At 38.1% G+C, this 15,673-nt stretch overlaps 1 protein-coding gene and 1 pseudogene across 31 annotated transcripts in view; one reads left to right on the plus strand and one right to left on the minus strand.

Moving 5' to 3' along the window:
• Positions 1 to 15,673, plus strand: part of CMAH (cytidine monophospho-N-acetylneuraminic acid hydroxylase) — a 362,762-nt gene that overhangs the window by 280,178 nt on the left and 66,911 nt on the right. For 17 of the 31 annotated variants that reach the window (XM_077998309.1, XM_077998300.1, XM_077998313.1 and 14 more), the window contains one exon: positions 13,833 to 14,036. The exons of 4 other annotated variants lie outside the window; for them this stretch is intronic. In XM_077998309.1, the coding sequence (XP_077854435.1) occupies positions 13,833 to 14,036 (204 nt within the window). 31 annotated transcript variants of the gene reach the window in all.
• Positions 267 to 1,391, minus strand: LOC114677678 (soluble calcium-activated nucleotidase 1 pseudogene; annotated as a pseudogene).

Raw genomic sequence — 15,673 nt, forward strand, 5'->3', positions numbered from 1 at the left:
AAGATGCCTGCAGTGATCAGTTTTACCACCAGCCGGCAGCACAGAGAAACATTCTGGCCAGGGCAACCTCGAGGTTCCTGAACCTCTGCCCCTTTTCTCAGCCTGGGACTGAACTCCCTGTTTTGGAGATCTCTAAACCAGGCATACACCTGATCGTTCCAAAAACAAAACAAAACAAAAGTGCAGTCCTTTGGCATTTTTAAAATGTGAGTTACAGTGTAGCTAAAAACTGCCCACCCTTCAGCCTTGCTTAATGTTTTAATTTTAAAAATTTAAATACATTTTGTTCCTTCGTACTTTACACTTCGGATTTTGGTGCCCGGCAGAAGGACTAGTCTGTCGAGGGGGAAAGACCATGATACAGGTGGCGATTTGGCCGCTGTCCTCTTTGGACTTGAGGTCTACAGTGATCTGGTCATTGGTGTTGGGGATGAACTTGAAGAATGAACTTGAATGTGCGCGCAGCCCACCTCCCCCATGTGGCTGACGGAAATGTAACACCAAAGTCCTGGGTGGCACTCAGGAGTCCTCGCTGCAGTGCTGGGGACAGGACCAGCGCAGTAGCGCTCTCCAGCAGGCGGACTAGGGGTGAGGCAGCCTGATAGTTGAATTTCCGTGGCGGCCCTGGGAATGTTGCAGCTACACAACCTGTTCTTGTGGTCCACGCTGCCCTTGTGGCCTGCCACTCTCACCCATTCCACGTTTTCAGTTACTATGCCCCCTCCTTGCCCAGGCCACCCTCCTACAGACGGTGGCCCTCTACTGCCATGAACCCCTTCTCCACTGCCCCATCGCCTTCGGAGAGAATTACCCAGGACACGGCCTTGCTGCCTTCCATCTGATAGGTCACCCCTCTCCCATCGTCCACAGAGTAGTTCCCCACCAGAGACATTCAGATCCGAGAGCTCCATGCCGCTCTCCACTTTCCGCCAGGTGGGACTCGAGGATGCAGTGTTCTTTGTCTCATTTCACCACCACCCTGTCCCTGCTGTCTGATAGGGTTGGGTAGCCCCTTTTCAGGTAACTGAACCAGGTGTTTTCCTCTTGACCTGTGTCCAGGTCAGCAATGACTGCTACTGGGTATCGAATCCTACCTGGCGTCCTCTAGAAGGCAGCCAGGGGGTAAGTGTCATTGTCCATGGCCTTGGTCACAGGCGCCAGCACAGGAAGGCCCCGCACACTTATCTGGAGGGAGCGCACAGACTCATTCCATTCCAGGTGGTCAGAGGGCTGGACAGGCATTAGACTGAAGGGCAGGTGGGACCAGCTGGGTCTGGGGCAGGCAGGGCCCAGTGGAGCAGGGAGGCCGACTTCCACCCTTAGCAGGCTTACCTGGACTGAGTTATGTGAGAGTAGTGATGGCTACACAAATTAAACACAGAATAAAATTTCATAGAACTGTATACACACACACAGGCAAATAGATGGTGATGTGAGAATAAAGTCTGTGCTCTAGTTAACAGTATTGTACCAATGTCAATTTCCTGGTTTTGATATTGTAATACAGTAATACGGTTACATAAGAGATCACCACTGGGGAAGCTAACTGAAGGGTACAGGGGACTCTGGAGTATTTTTGCAAATTTCTGTGAGTCTGTGATTACTTCCAAACAAGATGTTTTAAAAAGTCAATGAGAGAATGAAAAATATGAAATTTACAATGACTTTTTCTTTAGTATTTTGCTCTTTAAGTGTAATCTAATTATTACAATCATCATTATTACTCATGCATTGTGTACAGGAAGCACTTCTCTTATTAAAATATAACTCAAAACTTCCAGAACTTGTCACTGGAAGGCCCTCATAGAGGAAGTTTGGCTGACTTGAAAGTCAAACCTGTTTGCAGTAGGACCTTCCTTAATTATAGCAGATTATTGCTTGATTATAGTTGATTATAGCTGGTTGCAGGAATGGGCTGCTCTCTCTTGAGAGGTCAAACTTTACTTACAGTTGTACATCAGAATACGTGAGGAGTGAATATACTTTGAAAAGGCATATCTAAAACACCAGTTTCCCCATTATTTTTATTGTGGAATATAACATACAGAGCAGTTCAGAAAACATAAATGAAGAACACTTAGAAAATGAACACCAGTTTAACCTTGGTTAAAAAAAAAAAGTCATATTATCTGTAAGCACCCCAGAAATCTCTCATGTGCTGCTTTCTTTCTTTTTAAAAATAGCTTTATAGATATATGATTTACATACCATAAAATTCACCTGATTTAAGTGTACCATTCAATGGTCTTTAGTATACTTATGGAGTTGTGCAACCATCTTCACAATCTAATTTTAGAATTTTTCCATCACCCCATGAAGAAACCATGCGCCCTTGATCAGTCAGTCTCCATTTTCTGTCTACACCCCCACCATTGTCTCTGATAACCACTAATCTGTCTCTGTGAATTTGCCTATTCTGGACATATCATATAAATTGAATTATATAATATGTGGTCTTTGTGTCTGACTTTCATTTAGCAGAATTTTTTTGAGATTCATCTACTGTAGTATGTATCAGTAATTTATTCCTTTTTATTGCCAAATAGTATTTCATTACTTGGATGTATACATTTTATTTATCCACTAATTGAGACACATTTAGGTTGTTTGCACTTTGGGACTGCTATCAGTAATAGCGAAGTGAACATTCATATACAGGCTTTTTTTGTGTGTGTGTGGACATATGCTTTCAGTTCTTTAGGTGGAGACCGAGGAATTGAATTGCTGGATCAACAGAAACTCTAACATGTTGAGAATCTGCCAAACCTATCAAAAGTTTATCAACAACAGTGTTTGTTGGTTTCTGTTTCTCTGCATCCTCAGCAACACTTGATATTACCTACATTTTTTCTTATAACCATCCTAATGGATGTGAAGTGCCATCTCATTGTAGTTTGGTTTGAGTTTCTATCATGACTAAGGATGGTTAACCTAGGTTAACTAAGGATGATTAACCTAGGTAATTCACGTGCATTACTGACCATTTATATATCTTCTTCGGAGAAATGTCTGTTCAAATCCTTTCATTATTTTATTTTATTTATTTAAAGATGGGAGTCTTGCTATGTTGCTCAGGCTGCTCTCAAACTCCTGGGCTCAAGTGATCTTCCTCCCTCAGCCTCCTGAGTAGCTAGGGTTACAGATGTGCACAACCATGCCTGGTTCTCCTTTGATTATTTTTAGTTGGGTTGTTTTCTTATTATTGAGTTTTAAAGATTTTTTGTATATTTTTGATACAAGGTTCTTACAGATATATAATTTGCAAATATTTTCTCTCAGCTTGTGGGTGATTTTCATTTTCTTGATGGTGTCATTTGAAATGCAAATGTTTTTAATTTCAATAAAGTCAAATTTCTCTTCTTCTTTTGCTTGTGCTTTTGGTGTTGTGTCTACGAAATCATTGCCTCACCCAAAGTCGCACAGATATATTCCTATTTTTCTAAAGTATAGGTTGGTGCAAAAGTAATCATGGTTTTTATCTTTAAAAGTAATGGCAAAAACTGTGATTACTTTTGCACCAACCTAACAAATGACTCAGAGATGTTCTCTATGTGTTAGCTCTTCGGTTGTTTATTTCTTCACAGCAGACTGAGATCCATTAGCTCAAAGGCTGCCAGCACCAGACTTAAAATTGTACACATACAATTGTTTTAAACATAGCCCAAATAAGCAGATTTTTAGCCATTTAGCGCCTGATCTGCATAATCTATGAAATTGGCAATATTTACTATCCATAGATAAGATAAGCCCCAGTGTTATAAAGATGCCAGGCTGCTGCTGTCCTTTGAGTTCACTGACCCTGAGAGTCCCTGCTGTGCCTCTGACTTACCCCCTTTCCTAGAAGTTTCCTTGCTCTCCTTCCCTTCTGAATGGTGGTCCCTCCAAGACTGGATAGTTTCAAGATGTGAAGGACTCATTCCTCCTGCTTACTTGCTAAAGCAGCACCCTACTAAAGCTTGTGCATGCTGCTGCCAGCTCATATCTTTTTCTTCGATCAATCCAGAAATCCTTGAACTCACTCCCTACAGTTTTCCTCTAAAACTTTTATAGTTTTAGCTATTATATTTAGGTCTATGATTCATTTTGACTTAATTTTTGTATGTGGTGTGGGATAGGGGTACAATTTATGCTTTTGCATGTGGCTATTCAGTTATCCCAGCAGCATTTGTTGAAAGTTTTGAAATGGAGAAGTATGAGTTCTCCAACTTTGTTCAAGATTACTTTAATCTGAGTCCTTTGTGTGTTCTTATGAATTTTCAGATCAGCTTGTGAGTTTCTGGGATTTAAAAAGGAATTGCATTAAATCTGTAGAAAAATTTAAGGAGTATTGCCATCTAACCTTCTGATCTATGAACATGGAGTATCTTCTTTATTTAGATGTTTAATTTAAAAAATATTCTGTAGTTTTCAGTGTACAAGTTTTGTACTTCTTTTGTTATACTTATTCCCAAGTGTTTGTTCTTAGTGACGTTCTGAATGAATTTTTTCTTAATCTCTTTTTTGAACTGTCCATTGCTAACATGTAGAAATACAATTGATTTTTCTATATTCATCTTATATCTGACACTTTGCCTAACTTGTCTATTAGCTCTGGAAACTTTTTAGTAAATGCTTTAGGATTTTATATATACAAGATCATGTTGTCTGCAAATAGCTTTACTCTTCCTTTCCAAATTGATGGCTTTATGTTGCCTAATTTTCCTGTCTAGAACCTTCAGTAAAATGTTGAATAGAAGTGGTGAGAGCAGATATCCTTATCTTCTTGATTTTAGGGAAAAAGTATCCAGTCTTTTGCTATTGAGTATAATGCTAGTTTTGGGTTTTTCATAGGTTCCCTTAATTAGATTGAGAAAATTACTTTCTATTAGTTTGTAAAGTGTGTCTTTGTGAGGGTTTGGGGGTTAGTCATGAAAGGGTATTAAATTTTTTTCAAAATTTTTTTCTGCATTATAATTTCTTTTGAGACTATTACGTGGTTTTTACCTTTTATTCTCTTAATGTGGTATATTACATTAATTGATTTTCACGTATTAAATCAATCCTGCATTCCTGGGATAAATCCCACTTGATCTGGACGAGTTTATGGACTATCAATACTAATTTTTCTCTAAATGTTTGACAGAATTCACCAGTGAAACCTCTGGGCCTGTTTTTCTTTGAAAATACTTTAAATTACTGATTCAATATCTTTTCCTGTCATAGGTTTGTTCATGTTTTCTATTCCTTTATGAGTCCGTTTTGGCAATTTGTGTTCCTCTAGGAATTTGTCCACATTACCTAAAGTATCTACTTTGTTAGCATATATTTGTTCATACCATTTACTTATAGTCCTTTTAATATTTGTAGAATTAATGGTAATATCTTCTCTTTCATTCCTGATTTTTTGTAATCTGTGCTTTTTCTCTTTATCTTGGTCAATCTACCTGAAGGTTTGCCAATTTTGCTGATCTTTTCAAAGAACCATTTTTTTTTTAAATTTTACTGATTCTCTATTGTTTTTTCTACTTCTTTTATTTCTACCCTGTTATTATTTTCTTCTTTCTACTTGTTTTGAGTTTTGTTTGCTTTTCTTTTTCCAGATCTGAAGTTGAAGTCTTAAGATTATTAAGATCATTCTTCTTTTCTATTATAGCTGTTTAAAGCTACAACTTTGCCCTATGCCTTGCTTTAATTGCATCCTACATAATGTGCTCCTTTCTGATTAAAACTCTCTCATTAAAGATATATACTACCCTGACTCTTGTAATATTTTCCTCATTTTCCGAAACAATACACTTTAGTTTTCTTATTAGGGAACTTTATTTAAATGGAGTCACATTGCCTGTGTGTGTGTGTGTTTTGTTCTTTTTATCCAATATTATGTTTGGGCACTGCTGCATGTTGTTACAAGGAATCTTATTTGGTTCATTTATATTTTTGTATTCCACAGAATGCTACCTCACTGTTATAGTGTATAATTTGTATAACATATAAATACATAATTTATCATTTCATTGTTGATAAACATTTGCGTTGTTTCCAATTTGGGGCTAATATGAGTGATTCTGTGATGTATATTCTTGTACATGTATCTTGAAGAACATATGCACACATTTTTCCAGTGTTGAAACTTAGCTAAGAGTAGGATTGTTAGGTCACAGTATATGTGTATTTTCTGTTTTAGTGTAGAATGCCACACTATTTTGCAATGAGATTGAACCTCACTACATTGTCATTAGTAACATAAGAGAGTTTCCATACTCCTATTTATAAACATTCGGTGCTTGCAGTTGTTTTAATTTTAGTTATTCTGATGAGTATAGTGGTACCTCATTGTGGTTTTTATTTTCACTTCCCCATTGCTAGTAAGGCTGAGCTCTCTTTATTCACAATTTGGATATTCTATTTTGTGAAGTACCTGTTCAAACCTTTTTGCCCATTTTTCTTGTAGATTGTCTTTTTATTATTGTAGACATTCTTCTATATTCTGCCTAGAAATCCTTTGTCATATTTATGTTGCAAATATTCATTATGTGTCTTACCTTTTTACTCTTTTATGCTGTTTTGGGGTATATATGTTCTTTTAGTGTAATCTAAAATTGCAATAATTTTCCTTTTTGGGTAGAGCTTTTTGTGTTTTGTTGAAAAAAATCCACTTGTCCCAAGATTATAAAAATGTTCTCCTAAACAACTTCCAAAAGCTTGATTATTTATCTTTTAAATGTAAGTATTTAACTTGTCTGAAATTGATTTTCGTCTGTGGAATAAGGAAGGAGTCCAATCTATTTTTCTAATATGGGTTCCCAATTACCCCACCAAGTTTAGTGGAAACATTTATCCTTTCCCTAGTGATCTCTACAGTGTCACTTATCAAGTGTTGGTGTATATGTGGATTTGTTTCCAGGCCTCTATCCTGTTCCCTTGATTATTTTATCTACCACTAAGCCAACACTATACAATCTTAATTATTATAGCTTACAATAAGTCTTGATATTTGCTAGAACAAATCCTCTTTCATCTCCCACCTTGTTCTTCTTGAAGAATGTTTTATCTCTTTTTGGCCCTTTGCATAGCTTAATAAATTTTAGAGTAAGTTTTTAAGCTGTAAAAAAAAAAAAATTCTGGGGGCTTTATTGAGACTATAGTAAGTCTACAGATACATTTGGAGTAAATTGATTATCTTCATAATATTGAGCTTCCAATCTATGAACATAATATAATTCTTCATTTATAGATACACTTAATATCTCTCAATAGAGTTTTATAAGTTTCTCCATAGAGATCGTTTGTTCAATTTATTTCTTGATATTTCATTTTTTTATGCTCTCTTTTAATTTTTATTTATTTATTTTGTTTTGAGATGGAGTTTTGCTCTTGTTGCCCAGGCTGGAGTGCAGTGGCACGATCTTGGCTCACTGCAACCTCTGCCTCCCAGGTTCAAGCAATTCTCCTGCCTCGGCCTCCCGAGTAGCTGAGATTACAGGCATGTGCCACCACACGTAGCTAATCTTGTAGTTTTTGTAGAGATGGGGTTTCACCATGTTGGCCAGGCTGATCTCGAACTCCTGACCTCAGGTAATCCACCCATCTCGGCCTTTTCTGGTATCTTAAATTATATATTTTTAAATTCAATTTTTGTATTTTTTATTGCTGGTGTGAGAATAAATTGATTTCTTAAACTATTGATTATATATCTAACAGCTGTACTAAACTCTCAGAGTCTTATAATTTGAGTCTTATAATTTATATGTGGGTTCTTCTGAATGTTTATATATACAGTCTAACTATCTTCAAAAATGATTTCTTTCTTTCCATCCCTTGTGTGTTTGACTTTTTTTTTCTTGCCTTAACGCCCTGAGTAGCTTATTCAGGTCTCTTTACTTTTACCTAATGTCTTTTTCTGTTTCAGGGTTACATCTAAGATACCACATCACATTTAGCCATCATGTCTCCTTAGGCTTCTCTTGGCTGAGATATTTACTCAGACTTTTCTTGTTTTGGATGACCTTGAGTTTCAAGGAGTTCTGACCATGTATTTTATAGGTTACCTCTCTATTGGAATTTATCTGATTTTTTTTTCTCATGATTAGACTGGGATTATGGGTTTGCAGGAGGAAGACTACATCATATTAAAGTTACGTTTTAACATAATTTGTCACCGTGGATATTGATGGATTGTCACATTTCCTTACTGTTAAAGTTACTCTTTTTTCATCATTTCCATACTGTACTCTTTGAAAGGAAGTCTCTATGTGCAGCCCACATTTAAGAATTGACTATTTCAGATTTTCTACATAGGCAATCATATTATCTGTGAACAAAAACAGTTTTCTTTCTTTCTTCCCAATTTGTATACCACTTATTTATTTATTTGCCCTATTTTATCATCTAGAACTTCCAATGCAGTATAGAAAAGCAATGGTGAGAGACAACATCCTTACCTTGTCCTTAGTAAGAAAGCTTCTACTTTCTCACCATTAAGTATATGTTAGCTGTATGTTTTTTGTAGATGTTTTTATTAAAAATTTTTTTCTTTCTTTTTTTTTTTTTTTAAGAGACAGGGTCTTGCTCTGTCTCCCAGGCTGGAGTGCTGTGGTGTGATCAGAGGTCAACCCAGCCTTGAATCCTGGGCTCAAGTGATACTTACATATTGGCCTACCAAGTAGCTAGGGCTATAGATGCATACTGCCATGCCTGCCTAATTTTTTTGTGTGTATGTGACGGAGTCTCACTCTGTCACCCAGGTTGGAGTGTAGTGGCATGAGCTCAGCTCACTGCAACCTCCACCTCCTGGGTTCAAGTGATTCTCCTACTTCAGCCTCCTGAGTAGCTGGGATTACAGGCATACACCACCACACCTGGCTAATTTTTGTATTTTTAGTAGAGACAGGGTTTCACCATGTTGGCCAGGCTGGTCTCGAACTCCTGACCTCAGGCGATCCACCTGCCTCAGCCTCCCAAAGTGCTGGGATTACAGGCATGAGCCACCACACCTGGCTTTTGTTTTGTTTTGTTTTGTTTTGTTTTAAGCAATGGGGTTTTGCTATGTTGGTCTTAAACATAGCAGGCTGGTCTTAAACTCCTGGCCTCAAGTAATCCTTCTGTGTTGACCCCCCAAAACACTTAGATTAATAGGTATGGACCACTGTGCCTAGCTTAAAGTTTCCCTATCAAGCTGAAGAACTTTCCCTCTATTTCTAGAGTGCTGAGAGTTTTTATCATGAATGTTGGATTTTATCAAATGCATGTGATCATGTGACTTTTCATCTTTAGCCCATTGATGTGATACATTATATTAAGTGACTTTTGAATGTCAAACCAGCCTTACATGCCTGGAATAAATCCCATTTGGTCATAGCATATAATTCTTTTTATACATTGCTATATCTCATAATATTTTGTTGAATATTTTTACATCTATGTCCATGAAAGAAATTAGCCTGTAGTTTTTTTTCTTGTTATAACTTTGTCTGATTTTGGTATTAGGGTGATGGGCTCATAGAATGAGTCAGGTAATATTCCCTCTGTTTCTGTCTTCTGGAAGAGATTTTTGAAAATTGGTATAAATTCTTCTTTAAAATTATAGTAGAATTCACCAGTACACCCATCTGGGCCTGATGCTTTCTGTTTTAGAAGGTTCTTAATGATTCAATTTATTTAATGTATATAGTTCTACTCAGATAGTCTATTTCTTTTTGTACAAGTTTTGGCAGATTGTGTCCTTCATTGGTCTGTTTCACCTAGGTTATCAAATTTGTGAGTGTAGAGTTTTTCATAGCATTCCTTTATTATCTTTTTAATGTCCATAAGGTCTGTAGTACTGTCCCTTCTTTCATTTCTGATATTACTATTTTTTTGTTTTTGTAGACACAGGGTCTGTCTTTTTTCTTTTTTTTTCTTTGAGAGAGGGACTCACTCCTTCACCAAGGCTAGAGTGCAGTGGCACAATCTCAGCTTACTGCAACCTCTGCTTTCTGGGCTCAAGTGATTCTCCAGTCGCAGCCTCCCAAGTAGCTGGGACTACAAGTACAAGCCACCAAATGCCTGGCTAATTGTTTTGCATTTTTTGTAGAGATGGGGTTTCATTGTGTTGCCCAGGCTGGTCTTGAACTCCTGAGCTAAAAGCGATCTGCCCACTTCAGCCTCCCAAAGTGCTGAGATTACAGGTGTGAGCCACCACATCTGCCTTAGACACAGGGTCTCACTATGTTGCCCAGACTGGTCTTGACCTCCTGCGCTCAAGTGATGCTCCTGCCTTGGCCTCCCAAAGTGCTGGGATTACAGGCGTAAGTCACCGTGCCCAGTCTGATATTAATATTTTTGCATCCTCCCTCCCCATCTCTCTCTTTTAAAATATTAGTTAGCCTAGCTATGGCTTATCACTTTTTTGATCTTTTCGAAGAACTGGCATTTGGTTTTGTTGATTTCCTCTATTAGTTTTCTGTTTTCAATTCCATTGATTTCTGCTCTAATTTTTCTTTCTTTTTTTCTTCTTGCTTTGAATTTACTTTCCTTTTTCTAGTTTCCTAAAGTGGAAGCTTATGTGATTGATTTTAGATATTGAGTATCACAGGGTACAGTAGGTGAATTTTTCTTCTTTTAACCATGGAGTACACATTTTGTTCTTGTGAGGATATTCTTTAATTCACTAGATATTTACTGAGCACCTACCATGGGACAGGCACTGTAGTCTTGGCCTTCATAGAGTTTACCTTTTCTTGAACAGAATAATGAACATCTTCCCACTGAAAACAAAATACCTAAGAAATTATGGGGAGCAAAATGTACATACAGACTGAAAATTCTGCATGAGTTGCCTTTTCTTCCTCCACCCTTTTTCTCAGATTTTAACCCCCTGGAGGGTTTCTAGTTTCATGAGAAGTAGTCTTTATTTGGGCTCCTTGCCCTGCTTGGACTGAAAGTATAGTTGACATTTATATCATTCCTATCCTTGCCTCTCCCTCAGCTCTGAGCTTAGAAGCCCCAGTCAGTAGCCTTTGAAGAGATCCTCAGGGTATGTGGTGGCATCAGAGCATGAATGAATGACAGTTTTACCTCATAAAACTCTATTCCCCTGTGTATTTTTTTTTTGAGGTCTAGATTTTGAATTTTCAAAGTAAGTTTCAAAAGCATCACTGTTTGTTCCATAGGCCCTTGAAATAGTAAACCAATGACATTTTCATCAATATAGTTATTTTCTGTGATCTCTAGTGAGGTAAATTTTAAAAATTCTTTTGTTACACACTTATATCTGGTTCCTACTAATCTTCAGAAAAAGAACAGGATGGAGATAATTCAGGCGAGATACATACATTGCCTATGAAGCTGACTTCTAACTAGTTCCTAGTTTAGATCATCATTAAGCATCAGAAAATAAAAGAGCCCAGGATTAGGGTGAGACAAGTGAGACAACTTTTAAGTTGTAGAAAATTTAAGGAATGTAAAAAATAATCTTGATTAAAATGGAAATGATTTTAACACAATATTTTTTCATTTTAATTTTTTTCTTTTGAGATGGAGTCTCACTCTGTCACCCAGGCTGGAGTGCAGTGGGGCGATCTCAGCTCACTGCAACCTCCGCCTCCTGGGTTCAAGCAACTCTCCTGCTTTAGCCTCCCATGTAGCTGGGACTATAGGTACCCGCCACCACACCTGGCTAATTTTTGTATTTCTAGTAGAGACAGGGTTTCACCATATAGGCCAGGTGGTCTCGAACTCCTGACCTCAGGTGATCCTCCTGCCTTAGCCTCCCAAAGTGCTGGGATTACAGGTGTGAGCCACCACACCTGGCCAACACAATATTTTTTAAGGCCAAAACGAATGCACAAATTCCATGACAAACAAAATATACAAAACTTAAAGACAGGATGTTATACTGCCACACTGAGCCACTACTTCTGAGGCAAAAGGGAAAAAGTGTGCCCTGTATAATGTATTTTAATTGTTATTTTTCAAGAATATTAAAGTATTTGAAAAAAATACTGAAACGTTAAAAAGTAGGTGTATTAAAATTCATTTTAGTGTTAATGTTTTACTCATAGCAAAATAAGAATTTGCTACAATTTTATTTTTCTGATTTTGATAGAAGCAAATTCATTGATATCTTTAAAAATACTTTGGGGTAAAGCTAATCATTTAAAAACATATATAGAAAAGCATGTATATAGGTGCACACATTTTTTTCTTTTGCCTTCTGTTCCAATGTGACTTTCACATGGAACTGAGTACAAAAGTGTGGTTAAGTAAACCTGTTCTACATGGTTGTGATATAAGTTGAAATCTAACACAGAACTTTGGCTATATGAATTCATTCAATGGAACAACAAAAATCTAGAGAGGTTTGCCTTTTATACTCTCAGACTAATTATTCCAGGAATTGCCTCAGTGCTTGTGTTAGCTTGGTGTCAGATATTTGTACTTGTAAGAACAAAGTCAAAAAAGAAGTCATGATATTTAGAATAGATTCTTCCTATCAAATACATTTAGAACATATTTTTGGAATAATTTCAAGTCCATTGGGAACTCAATTACTAGGAATTTGGGACAGAGGTGACAAGGAGAATCTGCTTTGAGAAAGTAGATCATAATATTACAGAGCTATGCCTTCATCAGTTTAAAATTGGAAGTGGTTTCTCTGTTATTTTCTACCCTGGAGTGTTCTTAAAATTATTTTTATCCCGTTTAAGAAATTTTCAGTGCTTCTAAAAAGGAAAGTGAAAGTGCCACAAACATGCTTGTGCTGCAAATCAGTTTTAAGTTAACACGCAAAGAGAATTTTGGCTACTTTTTTGTTTGGAGTCAAATATAAAACTAAACAACATGTGCCCAGATTTCCTACCATGATTTTGCAAAAGATATCTTGAAACCTTTCTTGGCAAAAATAATATTCCGTTATGATTCAGTGTTGCACTGTAAACAGTGTTTAGAAATTGGGGTTTGAGAAGTATAACGGCTTGTTTCCTTAAAAAAAAAAATTCAAATGCTTCATTTGCTGCTGGAGCTTTTTGTAAATTAGTCAAATTGAGTGCAGTGGGAGGGGTGACTCATTAAGTGGAGAGCTAGTGAAGACATAGCCTGTGAAAGGCAGTCGGCTAAGTGGTAGGGGCAGAAGGAAGATAGAGTGCTTTCAAAAGTGCCTATGTGTAAGTAAACAGAGCAGTGTGCCAATTACAACGTTATAATGTTCTACAGAAGAGAGATGCACACCAAGAATGCTAGCCTGGACCTGGGGTGTGTCTTGGAAGGCTTAACCAGGAAGAGGACGATTCAGTTCTATTTGAATCAAGACTGATGCTGCGTGGTGGAGAGGAACTGCGTTCTAGGCAGAGGCAGTCCAGATGCAAAAGAGCAGAGATGGGAGGGACAGCACAGTGGCTTCTCAGAAGTGAATATAGTGTTAGGCTTCTAAAAGAGCTGTGGTAGAGGGAGAAAACTGTCAAAGGAAATCAGTAACTGTTGAAGGAAATACCACAAACGCCCTCCTTCCAGGCTGACTAATGGCTTATGGGAGCAAATGAGCCACAGAAACGATACGAGCAACTGCTGTTCTTTCAAAATACCCAGGCAGAGGAACTGGCAGACGATGGGCAGGCAAGTAAGAGGGATCTTAGTTCTCTAGAAAAGTGGAGAGGTATATTTAACAAGTAAGATGTATATTTACATTCATATCAAGGTGGGGAGAAATGCATCCTCAGGTAGCCACCAAACCTGGGTACTTGGAACGCAAGGGGCTTACGAAGTATTTTAGGGGAGTATTTTAGGGGAAAGGGGTTTTGAGCTGTCAGTTTGAAATGATTATCTCTTAAAACCTAACATTATTAACATTTCCTCTCAAAATGTTTGGCTTTTCATAGCACTGAACAAACAACTGAGATCCTGTTGTGCCTATCACCTGTGGAAGTTGCCAATCTTAAGGAAGGAATCAATTTCTTTCGTAATAAGAGCACTGGCAAAGACTACATCTTGTACAAGAGTAAGAGCCGACTGAGGGCATGCAAGAATGTGTGCAAGCACCAAGGAGGCCTGTTCATAAAAGATATCGAGGATTTAGCTGGAAGGTACCAAGAGTCCTTTGCTTTCTCACTGGTTATCTTTCTTGCATTTAGATTTGGCAGGAAATGTATTCATCTGGAAATTTTAAATGAACCAATCAGCAAATTACTTCCCCTAGAAAATTTTACTCTTGCGTGTTTAAGCCATCTCTCTGATCTAAAAGTTGTATGTTCTATTTAATTTTCCTCTCTAAGAACTCTAATTTAAAATTTATTCCTGGCTTGATAAATAGTAAAACCTCTCTCTCTCTCTCTCTGTGTGTGTGTGTGTGTGCGTGTGTGTGTGTGTCTGTGTTTGGGTGTGCATAGGGAAAACACATTTAACTGGTTTTGTATTCAAAGACCCAAGCCTCCTATGGGTATCTTTCCCCTCTCTCCCAGAAGAGTGTGTGTGTGTGTGTGTGCGCGCGCGCGCGCGCGCGCGTGTGTGTGTGTGCGTGTGCATGCTCCTGTGAGTGTGTATGTGTGTATGGGGGGCTCTTTTTCAAAGCCTGCTGGAGAGCAGACAGAATTTTCCTGGGAGGCTAGTTGTGATTACTAAACAAAAATAGCAGATCACCAGCTGTTCCTGACCTGAACAGTGTGACCCTTCTGGTCATTTCTTAGAAGAACTGATGCTGTTGCCAACTTCCCTGCCATCCCCTCCCCTCCTCTACTGTCCCTTCCCCTCTTGTCCTCTACTGTCCCTTCCCCCTCCTCTCCCCTCTGTATAGATCACCTCTCCCCAGTGCAGCAGCAATACCAGGAGGAGGATTGTTTTGTTAGTTTTTTCTCAATGACTGCCAAAGAAATAGCAATAGTGCCCGGCAGAGCCAGATAGGGCTCTTGGGCATGTGCTTTGTCAGTCTAATTCTCAACACCAGTAATGCTGTGAGTATTTACCCCCACCTTTCAAGCTTTGCTTTAGCCTAATTTGCCCTATGTGGCTTTAGTCACTTGGTGTTAGGCTTTTTTCTTCCACTGTGTTGTCAGTCTTACTTCTCAGGTCATTTTGGGGTAGTTCAGTGCTGGTGTATTCACAGTGAGAGCTGAGTAGTTGTCCATGAGTTACCTGTTACCCAAATCTAACAGGTAACTCTAGAATGTTCTCTAATGTTCACACAGATTTACTTCGCTCTATACCTACCATCATGGCCCAGCCCTTCAGGTTATTTGACTCTTAAATGCTAACTAACCACTGTGAACCCTGAAGACCTGACACAGGTCTCAGTTAATTTAGAAAGTTTATTTTGCCAAGGTTGAAGACGTGCACCCATGACACAGCCTCAGGAGGTCCTGACAACATGTGCCCAAGATGGTCAGAGCACAGTTTGGTTTTATACATTTTAGGGAGACATGAGACATCATATGTAAGATGAACATTAGTTCGGTCTGGAAAGGTGGGACAACTTGAAGCAGGGAGGGGGCTTCCAGGTCATAGGTAGATAAGAGACAAATGGTTGCTTTTTTTTTTTTTTTTTTTTTTTTTTTTTTTTTTTTTGTTTCTATTTAGCCTCTCCAAAGAAGGCAGTGATATACGTATTTATCTTGGTGAGCAGAGTTCAAAGTTACCTTGGTAACTGAATAGAATGGGAGGCAGGTTTGCCCTAAGCAGTTCCCAGCTTGACATTTTCCTTTAGTTTATTGATTTGAGGGGCCCAAAA

This window comes from Macaca mulatta, chromosome 4 (assembly GCF_049350105.2).
Source record: "Macaca mulatta isolate MMU2019108-1 chromosome 4, T2T-MMU8v2.0, whole genome shotgun sequence".
Taxonomy (NCBI): Eukaryota; Metazoa; Chordata; class Mammalia; order Primates; family Cercopithecidae; genus Macaca; species Macaca mulatta.